This window comes from Gallus gallus, chromosome 3, assembly GCF_016699485.2.
Source record: "Gallus gallus isolate bGalGal1 chromosome 3, bGalGal1.mat.broiler.GRCg7b, whole genome shotgun sequence".
NCBI lineage: Eukaryota > Metazoa > Chordata > Aves > Galliformes > Phasianidae > Gallus > Gallus gallus.
The window spans coordinates 3,419,192-3,438,973 of NC_052534.1; the positions used below are offsets into that span (position 1 = coordinate 3,419,192).

The 19,782-nt window shown below is 39.4% G+C and overlaps 1 protein-coding gene across 3 annotated transcripts in view; it reads left to right on the forward strand.

The window, feature by feature from the left end:
- Positions 1–19,782, forward strand: part of ZC3H8 (zinc finger CCCH-type containing 8) — a 29,379-nt gene that overhangs the window by 5,573 nt on the left and 4,024 nt on the right. For all 3 annotated transcript variants that reach the window (NM_001199450.2, XM_046938678.1, XM_046938679.1), the window contains exons 2-11: positions 7,568–7,745; positions 8,901–9,026; positions 10,530–10,785; positions 12,618–12,739; positions 14,869–14,985; positions 16,444–16,555; positions 17,094–17,203; positions 17,802–18,055; positions 18,515–19,029; positions 19,306–19,545. In NM_001199450.2, coding sequence (NP_001186379.1) covers positions 7,568–7,745; positions 8,901–9,026; positions 10,530–10,785; positions 12,618–12,739; positions 14,869–14,985; positions 16,444–16,555; positions 17,094–17,203; positions 17,802–18,055; positions 18,515–19,029; positions 19,306–19,545 — 2,030 coding nt within the window. The remainder of the gene's footprint in view (positions 1–7,567; positions 7,746–8,900; positions 9,027–10,529; positions 10,786–12,617; positions 12,740–14,868; positions 14,986–16,443; positions 16,556–17,093; positions 17,204–17,801; positions 18,056–18,514; positions 19,030–19,305; positions 19,546–19,782) is intronic.

Sequence of the window (19,782 nt, forward strand, 5' to 3'; positions counted from 1 at the left end):
TAACACATCTTTAGTACTAATTGCAGGAAAAAGAGGTGAAGGTTTAACAGCGTGCTCATTTTAGGAGGAGATAAATGTTACCATATTTTATTTTTGGACTATAAAATTCAGTTATCACCAGAAATTAATAGTTGCTTAAAATTAATTTATTACTTAATGCATTAGGGTTCTGCTCATTTATGTTTGCAGTCTTGTTACTGCGCTCTTGTTACTGTATCCTTTCTCTGCAGCAGTTCTCTGTGCACCAAAAGGAAAAGAGAGGTTTACATACTGTAATTGACTTCATCTAGTTGGGGTAATTCTTTTGGAATCTGTTGGTCATTAGTATTCTCCTTAGGGCTTATCTAATAGATACAGTCAAATGCATCACACAGTAAACCAGAGTGTAATTATTTTTAAATCACAGAATCATAGAATGGCCTGAGTTGCAAAGGGCCACAATGCTCATCTCATTTCAACCCCCTGCTATGTGCAGGGTCACCAACCAGCAGACCAGGCTGCCCAGAGCCACATCCAGCCTGGCCTTGAATGCCTCCAGGGATGGGGCATCCACAGCCTCCTTGGGCAACCTGTTCAGTGCGTCACCACCCTCTGTGTGAAAAACTTCCTCCTAATATCCAGCCTAAACCTCCCCTGTCTCAGTTTAAGACCATTCCCCCTTGTCCTATCACTACCCACCCTCATAAACAGCTGTTCCCCCTCCTGTTTATATGCTCCCTTCACGTATTGTAAGGCCAAGTGAGACCTTTCCTCAGCTGTGAATGAAACTTACCGAAGATGAACTTAAAGTAGGATTTGATAGGGATTTGCATCTTGGTCGTGTGATTTCATTCGTGTAAGTTCTTAGTGTGTATGAGCAGTATGAGTCTTGTGTAGCACTTGCTGTGTTTGCATGTGTACTGAGTAACAGTGTTGGGGGCATTAAAAAGGCAGTCCCAAAGGGAAAACCCTTCTGGTTTCCTCAGTCAGAGAAATGGTGAGTTACTTCACATGTTGTATAATTGGTTTTGCAATGATTTTACCAGACTGACTCTCCTGCCCAAATAATTTGGCTTCTGTGCCATTTTGGAGATGCACTAAAATTCATTTGGGGCAGTGGAAATGCTTTATGGTTTTATTCCACATATCCATCGAGTTCCAAGTATCTGGAAATTGTGGATTAGGGAGTGATCCATCAGCAGTGTTGGTTCTTTCTCCTGCCTGGTTCCTGGAGGAAGCTCTTCCTGGAGAGGAACCAAAGCTTTTTTTTAATTCTTTTGTACGTTGTCCTTGCACTGGGATAGGAAAGGATCAGTGCCAGTGTGCTGCCTTGGCTTAGGCTTTACCATGTGGTGTTTGGGTGATGTTATTTAGTTTTGCGTTGCCTGTGTTTTGGATATCAAGATTGCCTTTGCTCTCCCATGGGCTGTGAAGAAATAGTAGTACCAATTGCCAGCTTGTTTTAATTATTAAACTTCTCCAGAACTTCTCATGAAGAAGTTCCAACAAGTCAGGCAGCAGTAGCCAAACAACCTCCAAGTAACTTAAATTGGATATTTAACGAAGACTCTGGGATTTCTCTTCCAAAAGGACTTAAAATGCAGTAGGAGATGTCTCATCTGTGCAACAGGGCTGCATTGTGAAGCCAATACGTGACCTGTTGAGTTGCTGCCTAATCTTTGGGATAGGTCACCCATGGATGGGCTGGGTGCTGCGGAGAGAGGTGTGCTTTTTCCTAAGAGTCTGCTGCTCAGAATGGTTGACAGTGTAAGGAATAAAAAGGTGATAGGTATGCCCTTAGAGCTTGAGTCTTGTCTTCCAGCTGTCACTTTGTGGAAATGGATGAGGAGAAAGTGCTGTCTCAGAGCTTGTCTTTTCAGCTTCTGATCATGGTTCGGGCAGTCCCTGCCAGCCTGGGGAGCTCTCTCCTTTTAGTGGCAGTCTCTGTTCTCATAAATGCATACGACACTGCCCATTCACTTCAGTGCAGCATGTGTGGAATCCACTGAAGTGTGCCTTTCTTCTAGTGGTGGCAGTTGCTCTTTCCCTATGATTTCTGACTCCCTCTTTGCTCTGATTCTCTTTTCTCTTTGGAAATGCAGAAGAACACGTATCAAATACAGAGGCAGCAGATGCATTGGGTTTAGTTCAGCCTTCACAAATGCAAGTGTAGAATTCAGGAAAGTAACACGTGGCAGAAGGTAAGAACAATTGGCCAGTGTTTGTTCCTTCAAAGCAGAGGCCATCTTTTGACTCCTGAGGTGTGGGTCGTGTAGGAAACACATCACAAATTGATCTCAGTGAAGGATGTTTCTGTGCTGCATTGTAGGATAGTTGAAAGATAGCTGAAGCCTTGTAGAAAATAAATTGATGGTTTCTTGTTTTTATAGATCAAGAAAATGCTGTTTTTGTCAGACACTTCCAGCAATAATATTAGTGTACTGAGATACTGTGTAACTTCAGAATCCTCCCTGTGCTGTGCAAAACAGAAGTTCCTATCGTCTCCTGTTACATCAGCAGCGTGACTGTAGGGATGTGCCAGAGGGGAAGCAGCATGAAACTAGACCTGTTTCCTAGAAAATCAGCCACCAGCTCTGTTTTTTCCAGACCACAGCTGTTTGTTGACTTTCATTACTCATAGTGGGAAAGGAGGTAGCCCTGGTTTGCAGCACCGAAAGCCCTGCCCAGAGCTGCTTGCTCACAGCCAGCTCTGTGGAATAAGTGCTGGAAAGGGATAGGCTCTGTGCTCACTCAGTAGTGTGCCACTCCTGTTCTCACTTCTAAGTGGAAAAAGGCCTGAACTGAAGGTGCTTTCTGCCCTGTCACTTCCTTCAAACTTCCTTTGAATTAAATTGTTTCCAAGAAATGGTACATTTTGGACCATTGTATTTTAAAATTATATTTATGCAGCAATTTTGATTTATTTTTAAGCATTCTTTAAGTTTGGCACTTGGAAAATTCTAGGTTTTTGTGGAAATAATTTCAGTGTTTGGAGAGTAGAGAACTTTGGTAACCGTACCTTTGAAATGCAATCCAAAGGATAGTGTTACTGAGATTCTGCACAGTGGTTCTACCTGGAAAGTTACTTGAGCCCTACACGTATCCCAGAACAATAAATACTCGACAGCAGCTCCCAAAGGAGCTGGTAACTGGCAAATGCCTATTTCCCAAAGAGCATTTACAGTGTGTATTTTACTGAGGAAAGTATTTTAATTGGGTAGATGTCCTTGGTGGAGTGAGCTTTGCTTTCTGCGTATCTCTGCGGTCCCTTCTGGAGTCTTTTCCTGTTGTCAAAGTTTGCTGCTTGCCATGACTTAGCAAACAGAGCTGTCTTCAGTACTTCTCTAGAAGACAATTTTCTCTGGTGATCCAGGAGTATTTCTTTTCAGTTCTTTTTCTTTTTCCATTTCTTGGTAGTTGGTGATCCACCATCCAGTGTGGGGTTTGTGCACTGTGGTTGTTAATAGTATTGGGTTCTAGCAGGTTCCAAGAGATGCAGCAGGACTAAATACAGCAGTCATGTCTGTCTTTTCCCCTTTTCTTCTCCGTGGTACATGCCTTTATTCTTTTTACACGAGGTCAGAACTGTGGCTTGCTTCTTTGTGAGTGCAGGGCTGAGACAGACAAATTGCCCGGTGATTTAATCTAGCCTAATTACTACTTCTGCCCTAATACCTGTTACTGCCCTCGGCACTCATTTAAGAGTCATTGTGCGCTTAAGGGCTTCGGCAGTCGAAGATTGTAAACTGTTCTAACTGGAATAAACTATATTGTGTTCTGGTTCCCTCTTCTATCATTTAAGTATGGTCTGCTAATTTTAATATTTTCAATTTGTATTGCTTTATTATGATCCAGGAAGCAAGGGAGAGTTGGATATTTTTCCTCAGAGAAGGAAATACATTCTGGCTCCCTTCACTTACAAATACTGAAAATATTAAAACCAAACCGAAAACAAACAAAATAACTGGCAAAGCTCTGGACAGAAATTAAGCACTTCGTTCATAAAGCTTAGAACCTGGTATTACAGAGACAAATAGCCTTAAAAATTGAGAGGTGCCTTCCAACTGTTCTAAACCTTTTAAAGTCTCAAGGCAGTGAGAACTTCAGTCAGGTTCCTTCTGGCTCTTTTTTGGGGAATTTTTGCTGTCTTTCTCTTGCAGTCTCTTAAACCTGTTGCAGATCTGATGGTGATGCATGAAGAATTGGAGGGCAGTTGGTGGAAGTAGTCAGACAGAAAGGCTGGATGCCAGTTTCATTGCTGGAAGCAAGGAGTCTGAACTTAAGACATTAGCTGAACAGAGAGTGAGCTCTTCCCTCTCAGTACATTTCTCCTATTGTCTCCATCTTGTATTATTGTAGTTATGTAATTTCAATATAAGGAATTTCTTTTATTCTTGATTCTATCATTTAGTGTTACTATGACTGCTCTAGTGTGGTCCTATTACTGCTGCTCGAACATTATTCAAACCAGTCTAGCTTAAATGCAGGTATTTAGTATTTGCATTATACTGATGGACCACCAACAGTTCATAATTTCCTTAAAAAGGAATCATGGATCATCTTTGAAAGAACTCCTATTGCCTTCACAATAAGCATCCTGGAGAACTCGCATTCTGGTTTCACATAGTTTGGGTTTGCATATTTATTAGTGAAGGGTACGTACATGTTTTATGTGTGTAAGTACCACTACCAGTTTATTTTTTTCTCAAGTAATAGATACAAAGTTATCTTAAAGTACTGTTGTTGGAAGGTTACCGGGATTACCTCTGGGTCCCAGGTTCATTTCGTTTCTGTTGCTGTTTTCTTTTACGCCAGGAACAATTGTTGAATGGAAGTGGCTTGTTTAAATCAGGGTCCCTCAGGATCATTCTGGAGCAAAGGAACATCAGATGTGGTGGATTATAAATCCTGTTAACCAGTTATCCCAAGCAGACTGCAAGCAAAGTGGGTTTAGTTCAGGCATCTTTTGGTTTGCGTGCTGTAGTGGAAATGGTAAGTCACAGCCTGAACCAGTGCTTGAGCACCTGGTAGGAAAGCAGGGCCAACCCAGGGGATCCACCCCTTCCCATACCTCATTTAAGGGTTGGAGATCCCTTCCTGCCTGAGGCCTTCCAAAGGTGAGCAGCTCTTTTCCTTCATTTCTGCCTCTGCAACTGGCACAGTTGGGCTCGTTCTCATTTGCTGTAGCCAAAGACTTTGCCACCCCGCTGTTATTACGGTACTTTCCATCTCATTGTGCTATTACGCATACCAAATTATTTCACTTTTTTTCATCTAGCTCTGTTGCAAGTGAGATCAAGACCTGCCACCTGCCTTTTCCTTTCTCAGCAGCAAGGCACAGGCATATAAAAATGTCACCTCTTGGCAAAGACAGGAGTATTCCTATATTGGCTTTAGATCCCTATATTTCAGGAAGACAAATCATCTTTAAATATGTGAATGTCACAGGGCTTGATAAGTTATAGTTTTCCTGGGCCTTGCAGTCTGTCCTAAAGTTCTTGTAGCTGTTTGTCACTTCTTCCTTCTCTGACAGAAAAAAAATATCAGCAGCTTTGAGGTTTTTTTAGTTAGCAAATTGTTTCTGTTAAAATACTAGCAGTTTTCCCAGACTTTGGACACAGATGTCAAACAGTTTTCTGCTTAAACAATTGTATGTTTAAAAAAAAAAAAGTGTCTGTGCAGTTCTAATGGTGTAATTGTTCTCAACTGTTTCATAGCACAGATCTGAGCAGATCAAAGATCTTCATTATTCCGTGTGTAGAAAAGTCTTTGAAAGCCTCTGATGCCAGTTTCTCCGTTGTTTGAAATACACAGAGGCATAGATCACAATTTATTACGACTCTTGAACTTGTCTTCCTTGTCTCCCACTCCTGCATTCCCACGGATGTCAGAATATATTCTGCAAGGACCTCAGCAGTCATTGACTGTGTATAAACTTCCAACCTTCATTAGCATGTAGCCGCAGTCCTGTTTCATACAGCACTGACAGTGCTGTTTTAACACACTGTCCATCAGGTGGATCAAGTTGTATGATGTTTGTTTACTAGTAAATGAGGATTCTGACATTTAGCAGTTTGGAGAGGTTTCTAAAGAAAACCTCAGTTTCCTATTGTGATCTTGTAATATGATTTTCTGCTATCTGCAGGCTTCTCCCCTTGCTCCAGCTGACAGCATTTCTTGAGTTTCTGCTAAATCTACTGCACTGAGAGGGTGATGATTTCCAGCAGCAGGGCACCAGTGGTGTTTTCTGGCAATCTCTGTAAAAATTCAGGATTGAGTTCCTGTAAGGTTCTGAATTCCAGAAGCAGAAGAAATTAACGTAGAGATTGTTATATAAAGCCCAGTTATTCAAGTCTGAAAGTAGTGTATTCTTTCACAGCTAAAAGTAGCGATTAATAGAAGAGGAATTGAGATTGCTTCAGCAGTATGCAAGGAGTAAGGGTTGGAAAGACATTAGTTTGTATTGTGTTGGATAGATTTCTTCCCAGGTGAAATATTTTCAAGGTGGTTATTTGGGTCAGAAGGTAAAATGTAAAGGCTTAGTAACCATAGATTTATTTATTTTTTTTCCCTGTACAGTTAGAGATCAGGACAAACCTTCCTATTATACCCAAAGTATTGCACTTTGTATTATCTATTTATTTCAATCATCCTTTGGTGTTCATATGCAGAAGTTATGGTCACATGTGTGTTGTTCCATCTGCAATGGTTATTGTGTCAGTTACTGCTGTGACATGGGGAGCAAACTCCTACAAAAGTCAGTGCTAGATATTTTGGGGGAAAAAAACCACAACAACCCCCACAAAACCAACAAACAGGTGTCATAGCACAACAGCAGAATCACATCTGTCTGCTGTGAATTTCAAATTCTAGCAGATGGACTTCAAATGTCAACTACTCCTTTTTTCTCCTCCGCTACTAATAATTTCTTTTAAAGAATCAACGTAATCATGACTGTAATGCTCCTTTTTGGAACTGCTCAGGATGTTGGCCGTTATACCGAGGTGCTACAGATGCAACTTTAGTTGCAGGAACTCGTTGGTGTGTTGAAGGAAATGCATTCGTATTACAGTGCTTTCTTTTCCCTGCAGTTCCCAACTGTTGGTTTGTGTTATTGCTACTCCTGAATGTATGATTTCCTCAGAGCTTTAATTGCCTTTGAATTTGACTGTGTGTGTTCTGCAAGTAGAGCACGATAAAGACACGTTTATAGTGCTGCAGTTGAAGCATTTCTGGAAATGGTTAAAGTGCCTTTTTGGTTTGAAGTGGATTTAGGTGCAGCAATGGGTGACATGTTAAAACTGCAGCTTCAGCTAGGTTGGAGTGGAAGAACAGAAGGCCTTTGTTCTGAGAAGTTTAATTTTTTTTTATTGGCAGTACAATTAAAGGACATTTAATGACTTAATTCCATTTTTCTTCAGAAGAAAATCTGAGTATGTTTGGGGTGTTGCATGTGTTATAGCGTGTACTAGTATGCATGTGATGGTGGAAAGAAATACTGTATGCTTTTCTTTTTACTGTGCTGTTAGACAGTTGAGATGGGTAATAACGAGACAATGTTATTGCATTGATGTTTTTCCTCCTACAGAGAAGATGGAGAGCTTGAGGATGGTGAAATAGATGATGCAGCTTATGAAGATGTGAAAGAGCATGGTTCAAAAGATGATAAACAGAAAAATGAAAAAGGACATAGAAAATCACGGAAGAAACGCAAAAAAGAAAAAGAAAAGAAGAAGTCAAAAAGGAGAAGACGGGATAAGCATAAGGTTAGAAACTGCGAACCAAAATAATGGAAGTGCTTATTTCATTAGCAGCTTTCCAGGTTTAGACAAGAATCCAAGGAGTTTGAGAAGTCGTCTGAAAACAGTATTACTATTTAGACAGTCTTTGGACTCTGCTTTTTTTGAGTTTCCTATCTTAATGGTGCATTTCAGTCTTGAAGAATTTGTTTAAATAGATTTTTGACACATGGCAGTGCATGTTCACACGTTTCAGTGATAGTTCGTGTGGGGTGAGAGATCACAAATCATTAAATAATCAAGCTATAGCACATCCCAGATGATAGGCAAAGCAAGCCAGTAAACCAAATGCATGTTAAGAAACTTGTGTTTCACTGACTTCCTTTTAAAAGAAAAACAAAATCAGGTTGAGTTTTGTGATACACATCTTCACTGGATGCTTGTTTACTACCAGCAAAAGTGATGGTTGCTGAACAGTAGGGAATAAGCTTCCTTGCTCAATTGTGTTTGTTCAGCTAATCACTGTATTTATGGGTATGGAAGATTTCATGCGTTTTTTTTCACCTAAGAGATGTTTCACCTAGAGATTTTTCACCTAAAAAATTAAATTTGATTGTCAATGACTAAAAATCACGGAGCTATAGTATTCTGGTATGGTTTTGAGGAGAGTGGCAGAAGAGTAACGATTTGTGTACAGCTAGTTGTCCCTCTCAATCTTTTGCAAAACTGTACATCTAAATGCACGTAGTATGAACTAATGCTCTTTTCTCTCAGCAGAAAATGAGAGGATGCTAATCTCTTCTTTGGTCATATGCAAGTTTTTAGCCCTCTCCAAGATTTTTTTTTTAGCCTTCCAGCAGCATCTCAACTATGTTGCAAAGAAGTAGGGCTTGTAGGCAGACCCATGGGAAACTGATGTAACCCAGAGTAACCGCATAACCCTCAGTGTTTTCATGCAAAAGCCTTGTAGGATCCGATCTCTTTCTCTGATAAAGAGAATGGGTCATCAAAGAGTGTGTTTTCTTTGGTCTCCCCCAGAGGCAGAGGTTCAGGACAGTTAAGAAAATGTTTTTATATACTGGGTTAGTGCTCCCTTTAAGTTAATATGCAGCAGGCGAGTTGCATAATAAATTATATAACAGCATTTTAGACAGCTGTTTTGTTCTGTTTGTTTTTTTTCAGCATAACTCCCCTTCCAGTGATGACAGTTCAGACTACAGCCATGATTCTGATATTGAACGTACAGAAAGATCGCATAAAAAAAGTAGCAGTTCTTCGTACAGAGATTATGATTCTTCTTTCAGTCAGGTAGTACTTCTTTAAGCTGATTCCTCATGTGTTTATTTGGGTATACATTTAAAAATGCAGATGTCAAAGATGCAATTTTTGAAAGCTGATTTGATTACAGTGCCCCATCTCAGGGTTTCAGAAAATGTATAGAGAACTACATATAGTTCTCATGTCCTCTGAGTGGATTTCAAAATGTACAGCATCATCTGTAACTTAAATGTAGGTGGTGTAAACAAACTGGATACAAGTTTTCTGGTGTGGGGAAGTAATTAAGGCTACATTGGATTTAGACCATACTGAGAGGAAACAGGCTCTTGAAAAGTCACCTTTAAATATCTAGAGTTGATGCTGCTTTCTGATAGCTCAATTTGTCCTGGCTATTCTCAGTCTGTGCAGCTCAATAGCTCTCCTGAGACCAGTGGGTGAAATAAAATGCCATTCTCGACAAGTGAGATAGAGTAGCTGGAGGCTTGATGGAACTGCATTACTTCAGAGGAAGGGATGCTTTCCTTTTAGCCTGAAACCATTCCAGAAAACTCCAAATGAGCTTGATTTATTAGTGAGCTGAAAATGCTGTCTGCTGAAACTGGAGAAGGAACGGTACTGGCTTGGGAGTGGCCGTAAGGGATATTTCATCCTGACTGGCGGAGACAGGACAGATTGTATCATCTGTGTCCAAGATTATCAAGATATGCAAGTCATGAAGTGAAAGATTTTAATCATGGTTCTAGTGAACCATTTGTATATTGGTTTTAACAAGTTAAATTTTAATTCTGCCTGCTGTTACTAAGAGAGAGCTTTGTTATTAATGTAAACACAAGATTTTTGTTTCAGTCCTGCTGACTTTCCCTGAGTGGATACTCTTCAAATTATTCTACTCTGTACACCACAGTAGCCTGAGTTCCAAGAAGCAGCTCAGTTGAAGTCTCCACCAGTTAATCAGCTTTGCTTCTTGACAAGCATCCAATATCTTCTCAAATTCCAGCAAAACAAGCATTAAAGAGTCTTGTTGACATATACTATCACTACAAAGCCTCCAAACTAAGCGTGAAAGCCTTGAAATTGTTTGCATATTATATTGCTTATAGTAACATAGTTGAAGTAATTCTTGAAACACAAATGCCACTGTGTATTCTTACATATGTAAACTCAGCTGTGAAGGATCTGAATATACAATGTTTTTCTGAACGTGTTCTAAGCAATAATGTATTTTTTGCTCATGCTGTACTACCTTCTGTTTGTTTTTAGAAGAACCTCTTTATAGAGGTACCACTGCTGTTCTGTTGGTTGGTTTCTTTTTGAAACAAAAAACAAAAAACTTTTCCCTATATATATTCGGAGTCAAAAGTACTAATTTTTACTGGATAACTGAATTTCATTGTTATTAATGCTTGTTTGTGCAGATGTGTAGTCAGCATGACAGTATAACAGCATAAAAACAATTGGTTTTGTAGAGCAGTTTGGAGGGGTGGTGTTTGAAATATTGAGCTGGTTCTAAACAATACAATCCCTTTCATACAGCATGGACACGTGTCTGGAAATTATATGAGTTCACAGAAAATGCAACATAAAAAAAATATAAAAAGTAAGGAGTATGATGACTACAGTCATTACAGCGATGAAAACTTTGGTAATTATAATGAGGAAGAAAAAGATGAAGATTTTGCCGATCAACTTAAACAATACAGGCAAGCTAAAGAGACCTCCAGTAGTGACTTAGGACCTCCATTTATGAAAGAACCAGTGAAAAAACAGGGGATGAAAGGGATCCAGAAAGGTAAGAGGATTTTAATTGCTAGCTGTAGTATTGATGATGGTAGCAATTATGTCCTGCGTCATTTCAGAATGTTTGTGTTGAGAGGTGCATGAGAAGAGCTGCCAGCAGTGGCTCTCCTTTGGGCTTGCAGTCTCTCATCAGAATGTGGCATGCTGTTTATTGGGAAGGAATAATACCGTAGGGGTGCACTTCTGTCTTTACTGAGGAAGAAGATCAAGCGTTGGGTAATTTGTAAATAGTAAATAAATAACCTGCTTAAAAACAAACAGACAAGATCTTGATTGTGTGACTGTCAGACTAAGAAATCATACAGCTGTAAAGTGGCTTTCTGGTGGAGTTCATGAAAGGGTGAAGAAAAGAGTATGTGACCTGTGCATTCCAAAATGTGACATAGGCCAAAAATATATATGTCTGTTTAAGGTACCTCGAAATTTTGATGAGTGCCTAAATTTATCAGTATGCCCAATAAGTGTGCTAGGATCCTTTTCAGTTTTCTTTTCTCAACTTCTTTTCGTGTTCAAAGCTGGGCTGATCCAAAGGCCGATGAGAAAGTGTTTCTCTGAAGAAACATACTTCAGAAAGAGTCTTACTGCTTTTACTTCCATGTTACATAAACATAATTATGCAAGCATTTTTCTTGCACCTTTCATTTGATGCCTGGTCATCTTAACATTGTAGTGCAGTTCATTGAATCAACTTACGTTCCTGCCTCTGCTTTGAAGAGACCTTGGACTCCCTCATCTTCTTGATACTATCTCTTGTCTTGCGGTGTGGAAGGTTAGGTGAGGGAGGCAGTGCATACTGCTTACAGAGGTATCCTGATCTACCATCTGGAAAAAATGACACTTCTTTGATTTTTCTATGAGATAAAAAGTTGGCACCAATGGCATCAATGGGAATCATTGATTCAGTTTGAAAAATTTTCTCCCTTTATTTGTCTGCCACACAAAATCTGAGCAGGGTTTCATATGAGAGTGTAAATATCTTAGGAGTCTGCAAGAAAGATGCCATTTTGTAGAAAGGTAGTAAGCTTTCCTTTCCTTACTTTTGTGACGATCTTTTGTGTTCTGTTTTGGTTCAGAACTAAGTAAACTCACAGAAGTTTGGCAGAATCTACTTAGCTGAGACAAAAAAAAATGTTTATTTCATGTACTGCTTGGTAGTACTGCTTCAGGATCTGTCTTTGCAAGTCGCTTGGAATCAGTCTTGCTGTGGTGGGGTGGCTTCTACCTGAAGCAGGTGTGATGTCTACAGAACTTCTTTTCTTTGGTTTTAAATTGATAAGAAAGTAGGTTGAAACTCTGTCTCAGTGTTTTTAGTTAAGACCATGACTCATGATGTGCTGACAGCTAGAAAATTATCACCTTGAAGCTTCTAGACAGTTGAGTATTATTATATTCAAAGATGCTCTGTCCTTTTAGGTTATGATCTTTGGTTTCTTTCATGTTTTCAGGTATATGTGCACACCTGGGTGTCAGTTGTACTGATTAGTTCTGTGTTCAGAAAGTGCCCAAATGGCACAAAATGTTTCAAGTATTTGGGCTTGTTTGAAATAATCTCTGCACTTTCAATTGTGAAAAGCTGCTTTGAATGGGATTAATTGTATATGCACTTTGTCAGCCTGCTATTGATTTGAAGAGCTTTTCAAAGAGCAGGCAGTTGCACAGAATTATAATTGGTTGGTGTAGTTCTACCTGCCAACTCATGATTCAGAATAGCATTTAGGAATTCAGATTGCAAAAAGATATTTAGTTTTATATTTGTCTATATCTGATGTCTCTAGATAACTGTGCTTTTGGAGGACATTTTAAAAGGTTACTGCTGTGTTTCAGGTATTTCTCAACGAGGTAATAATTATGGTGTTGGTCGAGGACGTGGAATGCAAAAGAAATTGAAGCGTAAGGATCGTGGAAGAGGAAGAGGGGGCAATAAAGGGTCTGATGGCTTTCATGAGGTATGTGGAATTAAAGTTAAATTTCTAATGCAGTTGTTTCAAATGACTGGATGTCTTGCTTTAACAGAAGTGTATTTATAGCTATGTGTTTTTTCACTTGTTCTCTTCTCTAGAAAAGTTAAATCCCTTTACTTGAATTGTCCTGCACTAGATGTACAAAGTACAGTTGATAACTTAAGCTAATAGATCATTTTCTTGGAAATAATAATAAAAAAAATAGAATATGGTTTATGAGCTTTGGTTATGAATGGCATATTGACTTAAATATTAACTTTGTGAAAGGTGACATTTTGCTACTACCAATTCACCTCAGCTTTTTCAGCCAAAAAAAAAAAAAGGCTACCTTCACAGCTTTTGCCAATTTTCATCTGATTTATGAAGGATTCTTCTTCTTTCCATAGCTAATTGTGGAAAAGGAGAGATACATACCTTGGTTTTCATTGAGATGAGACTCCTCTGATAGCCACATCCCTGGAAGTCTCAGTTGGAGTATTTTCTTTCTTGAGCCACTTCTTATAGTGTTTTGAGGTGTGAGATGGTCATTGGTTTTCAGTGCCCGCAGAAAGACTTGGGGCATTGTTTTCATATAATACCTGAGTTCATCTTGAAGGGGATCAAGTATTAGATTCAAAACTTTGATTGGAAGAAACAGCTGAGATTTCTCCAAGTTTAATGCATTCAGAATAGAGAACAGGTCTTAGCTGATCTAGCTAGAAGATGTCTGCTTCTGAATGTCACAAAATCCGCTAATCGTTCTTAGTGTCAATGTTTTGTGACATTGCATAATTTGCCAGACAAACTGATGTTTACATTTTCAGTCCAGTTACAGTGGAAAAACATATATATTTCTTTTCAGAAGTTCCTATTCAGTGGTCAGATCCCTGCCCATTTTTGTGGAAGTCTGCCACTGGAAATGCCTGATTTCCCTCCACCATCAGATCAGTAGATGACTACCTTGTGTTGCAAAACAGACATAAAAATCACGAGAAGGGAGTAGAGGAGAACGATTGGCTAAATACAGCCTGATGGCTAAGGAGGTAGACTAGAGGTCTAATTGTTCAGCTTCTGACTGGTACAGGCAATACTTCATATTCGGTTAGACATTTGTTAAACTACTAAAACCAGTAAATTAACGTGTTTGAATGTAACACCATGCGTGGTGGTAACGTGGGTAGTGAGGATTTGATAACAGTGGACTTGTGAAGGAACTGTGAAGGTAAGTGGGTTGACAGTTCAGGATCTCCTCAGCAACAAGGGGAATGCTAGCAGGTCATGCACCACCTGAGCTGCTGTTCAGTCCTCTTTGCTTGCTCACTTCCCAGAAGTGCTGGTGAGTTGTCAGTAACACTTAGGTGCCCAAAGTCTTCCTACTCATCACATATGGGAACAACTTTGCCGTAAAGAGTCGTGCAGTTTGGATCCAGAAGGGCAGAGGAAGGTGGAAACTGAGTGGTGGTTCGGGCCAGGGTACACAGTGCTGGAACAGGGTGTCTGGAACAGTGTGTCATCTTTCTGATATCTGTCTGTAGGATGGAAATGCCAGCTATTAATCGATGTGCTTACCGAATGGACTGATGAAGATTAAAGGCTGACTCCTGGCATGCCAGCAGGCAGCTAGCACTGCATGGCTTGAGGAAAAATGGGAAATGTTGCATTTGGGCTGTTGTGCAACTGAGGGTTACTTATTTGACATACAAATTTAGAGGTGTTAATGGGTCACAGAAGTGGTTCCCAAAGCCTGTGTGCAGAGGTGCCCTGAATCAGGGAGCACTTGACGTAGTTGGTAGCCATGAGTCAGCCCTGCTTTTTAGCATTTCCAAATGAAGTGTGAGATGTTCTGTCCATTCAGTGAACTTACTTACATCTGCTGTATTGTAAGAAATTTCTGATTTGATTATATTTGCAAAAGAGTGTAAAACTCAGTATTAAAGCAGCTAAGAAAAGGTATGTACGTATATATTATCATAGGTGTAGGCATGTATTGTCAAAGGTATGGGGGTATAATATTAAAAACTTAATCCTGGTGTAGTCAGTCACGTTTTGGGGTAACTGCTGCACCAAATATGCTCTTACCATTTGTTGCAGCTTCACAAAATAAGTAAACATCAGAATGTTCATTTTTCTTACAGGATGGCAAACCAGTGAAGAAATGGGTTAATATGAGTCAGGAATTCATAAATCAGCACACAGTGGAACACAAAGGCAAACAAATTTGTAAATATTTCCTTGAAGGAAGATGTATTAAGGTAAATATGCACTGTGTCTTGTCGGCCTACTTCTTTGGTGTGAGGTAGGGGAGAAGGTGCACTGTTCTTTCTTTACTTCAGCTGATCCAAGGAAAACTCATAGGTTGAAACTGTGTTTTGACTTCCTCTGTTTTATGTATTTGTAGATAAATGCTAACAGAAGTGCTTGTGGAAAAATATCCCCTCCATTACACGCTTAGGACTATGACTGATTCTAACAAGTGATTGTGTTTGCTTGCTAATATATGCAACAGAAATGTGTTTGTATTATAAACGTACGCTGTCAGTGTCTCATATGTATATAACAAGTTTTGCAAGTATGGAATCCGTAGATAGTTGATGATTTCTGAATGTATTAGATTATTTCTGTGTTTTGTGCTACCAGTACTTTTGAATCACTGAAGAAATTGCTTAATTATGCTGAATTATTTCTCTCTGTAAAAAGTGAGGTTGTAGTAATAGTTCCCTTACCAAAGAATTGAAGTCATCTTCCTTCAGCCGGCAAGTGGAAGGCAACAGGAAGAAGAGAATCCTATTCAGAGCAGTCAGCTGTCAAGCAAAATCCCTAGCAGGACAGTCTGTTATTGCATTAGAACTTTGCGATTGCTTCATTTTGAAGCTGCTGTGAAGTTGAATCCTGTGCTGTCAGAGTAGTTCAGTCAGTTACAAATCACACTCCATGCTTCTCAAATAAGTGAGTGCACCATTTATATCTAGCTTTTCTGTGTGTTTCATGATAGAACATTTTCAGTTGCTTTTTTGTATTGTGAAGTTAAGGATGAAAATTAGTATGCTTTTCTTCCCAAATGAAGGGGCAAATGAAATGAACACGTGTTTTGCTGGCTTTATATATTTTAGTACGTTGTGCTCAGTGAGGTGAGTATTTGCTGCCACCTTCAGTTGTAAGATGAGTAGCTGAAAGAACTCTTAGCGTATTTTTCTTGAAAATAATTACAAAGAATGTACCAAAAAAAAAAAGCCTCTCTAGCATATTAACCCTAATGTACAACATGCCAGGGTTGGCAGCTTGATGTCCTACGTGGAAGAGTCAAATACTTTGCTTCTTGGACTTCACAATTATCTCGTGTTGTTAAAACAGAGTCAGGTCTACTGATTAAGTGCACTGTTGTTTATATGTGAAATAACTTTGATAAGGTATTGGTTTAAATGCCTTTTTAATGCTAATTGCTAGGTGAAAACAGAGAAGACGACTGGTATATTAAGACCAGCTTTTTTTTCTGTAACCATCAAATGTATTCTTTAGAACCCAGATTCAGCAATTGTTTCTCTGTGTTCAACTTGCCCTGTTGGCATTTTTTAGGGGCATACTTAGAAAATAATCCTGTGTTAGCAATTATAAAAAGTTTAAATTCAGCAAAGGAGAATGCTTTCCTTGAGATGTGAAATGGAGCTACTCAGTATTTCAGACTGATAACATGTTTCTCTTCTTATTTATAGGGAGAGCAGTGTAAATTTGATCATGATGCAGAGATAGAAAAGAAAAAGGAAATCTGCAAGTTTTACATACAGGGTTATTGCACCAAAGGAGAGAACTGCATTTATTTGCACAATATCCTTTAAAAAAATACTGGTTATGTATTTTGGAATGGTTATATGGAATACTGGTTATGTATTATGGAATTCAACCAACTGTTCATATTTACTTCTAATTCACATAAATGAATTTAGAGGATGGCTGTTTCTCTTCTTAGGAGTCTATACTAGTTTCTGTGTAGATGGAGTAGAGGAAAATAATTTTTCTGCTCCAATTGGCGGAAAAAATATGATGTGTTTATCCTTATATTTTATATACCCTTATAGCTGAGTATTTTTTTAATCCCTGTTGTGTTTTTTGCCTTGTTTATTCGTTTTTATCATAGTCAAGTCAAAAGCAGTGTTAAGGCAACAGTAAGATAATTAATTAGTAGAATGACAAATTAATCTAAAAGGTAAGTTGGTTGTTAGCTTTCAAAATCATTAAGATATTGTTCTGGAAAGATTAAGTATTCCTGAAGAACTGAAGGATAACTGACAGCTGAGTTTCATGAATGTGTCACAGTGCAAACTGGTCATTAGCCTTTGTTAGGAATCCTTAACATATTGCTTACATGAATTCCCTTGCAAGTTTTACCATACAGGAGCAAAATGTTATCAAGGAGATAAGTGCAAATTTTCTCATGCTCCCCTGACTGCAGAAACAAAAGAGCTGTTGGATAAGGTGAGCAGTTTGTAGTCTGTAAACATGAGCTTTGTTTCCAAAAAGAATGCGGGATACTCCTGGAAATTTCCATGGGGTTCTGAGGAAATGTGATGCTATACAAAAGCAATGTTAAAACTTGCCCGTTGCTGTTTAGCACTGCAAGTCTGTGACTGGGTCCCATACAACAAATTCTCCTTGCCACCAGTTATTTTTCTGCTGTGTTAGACTTGTTTAATTTCACAACTTTTATTTGTAATCCCAAATTCTTCTTGACTCCCTTTTTGTAGAAATCTGTGCACTCTGTAACAAGGAGTGTGGCTTTCATGTTGTCTGCCTTTACCTACCCAGAAGTTAGATATCATCTGGGTGGAGAAAGGAATGAGATGCCTCTTCTGCATGATTTGTGAAATACTGACCTTTGTGCTAAGTAGCTACTTAAGCAGTTACTATACAATGAGTCTTACCAGAAAAATTATGCAAATTTAACACTAAAAAACATGATCAATTCTAAAATTTATGTCTCTTAAAGTGATTCTGTGAGAGAAATGGACTTCTGTACAGTTGTCCATGGGTGTCTATAAACTTACAAACTATTCGCTGTATTACTTCATTCTAGGTTTTGAATAATGAGGAGGAACCACAAAATGAAGATGAGAAGGAACTGGAGGAACTCAGAAAGCGTGGCATAGTTCCTCTCCCTAAGCCACCACCGGGTGTTGGACTTCTGCCCACCCCAGCTGAGCAATATCCATTTTCTGAGTCCGATATAGAGAATTATCAAGATCCTTCAGGAGATTATAAGAAAATACCATCTCTCTTTGAAATTGTTGTGAAGCCCACTGTGGATTTAGCACACAAAATTGGAAAAAAGTAGGTTTTTGCATTTTCTGTAGAATTCTCCTTAGGATGTGGCTGCATAAGTGCTTAAAGTACTCATTGCTTCCATCAGAAGTGTGTGCTTCTGAGTACATCGCTAAGTTAATTATCTGTCATACGCAGGCTATCAGTTATTTACTTAATGCTCTCCTTGAAAGGATTACTTACTGAGCCTTGACCTATCAGAAAGCTACTCCTTTGGCTCTCGTTTTGAGTCTGTGCGTGCCTTGTCTGTCTCAGTTTGCAAGCTGAGCAAAGTTCAGTCTCCCAGTTCAGTCTCCTCCTAAAGGCTTTTTATGGTTAGGTCTTGACCAAAGACTTACTGAGATCCAGTAAGTATGCAGAGACATCTTTAAGAGTGAAGAGAGAGAGGAGATAGCTAGTAGACTGTTGACCATTATAGGTGCAGAATTTGATTCATTAAGTTTTTTTTTTTTTTTTTTTTGCTTACAGGCCACCAACCTTCTATAACAGCTCATCACCACCCAGACCACCATTTCAGGGAAATGACCCGCATTCTCAGCATATGTATAATCCAGGTTCCAGCCCAGGGCCAGGACCTGGCATGCCACAAGGACATAATGGACCACCAATGCACCCAGGTTCTCCTGGACATCATCCATGTGGAGGGCCTCAAGGAATGCCGCAGAGTCCTCCTATGCAGGGTGTTCCACCAGGCTTTCTAGGACCGCAGAACCAGAGCGGCATGCCTATGCAAGGCCAGCAAGGCGGCCCGCCTTTGACACCACCAGGTCTGGGTGGATCTTATAATGCTCCAGGAGTTCAAGGACATATGGTGAATATGCCAAGAGATAATCATTGTCCTCCGGGGCCGCAGTACCAGCAGATGCCTGGTGAACGACAGCCGAATATGAATTATGAGCCTATTCAGAACCCAGCTGATTTCTATGACAATTACTATTCTCATCAAGCTGTACATAACTTCCAGCCAGCTAATAACTCTGGTGGTAAGGACATTTAAGAGTTGTTGCTCCTTGATGTGGTGGTTTGTAGCAGTATAGCGTTGAATCATCATGACTTCAATGCTGAGCAGCGGAAAGAACTGTAGAGAGCCACACCTCCTTTAAAGTCTTCACCATATATATATATATTTTCAGCCGATGCTTTCCAGTCATGTAATATGTAATATGTCCCATTAATTTTGCTTTATTGTGTTTTTAACTGCTCTGCTGTAAAAGTCTGCACAGAGTAGCTGCTGACTGCTTTGTTTTTTTTTACTGCAGATGGATCGTGGCATGGAGAATTTACAGATCACCAGGCTCACCTCATGGCTCAAGAGTCTCATCAAGGTGGAAGCGAGTCAGACTGCATGAGTGGTCATATGGGCCATAAACCAGCCATTAATGTACCAGATTTTCTCCCAGCAATGCAGAAAGCCCTGTATGTAAGGCTTAGTCAGAAGCATCAGAGAGATGGAGACTCTGTCAGCAGCCAGGGTCAAAGGGCAATGAGCAAGGAAGAAGGTAGAGTTAATTTTCTTCATGTTCAAAACTTACTTGTTGACAGTATGTTATTCTGGAGCAAATGTGTTGAGTTGAATTTTCATCATGTTACCATTTGTTGTGATTGTGAGTGCACAAGTACCAAGTCAATATTTTCAGGTCGAGCAAAGTACTTGCTTTTCTTTCCAGCTCGTTCTAGACTGGATTCTGAACTGGTTCTAGACTGGTTCTAACTGGTTCTAGACTGGTTCTGAACTG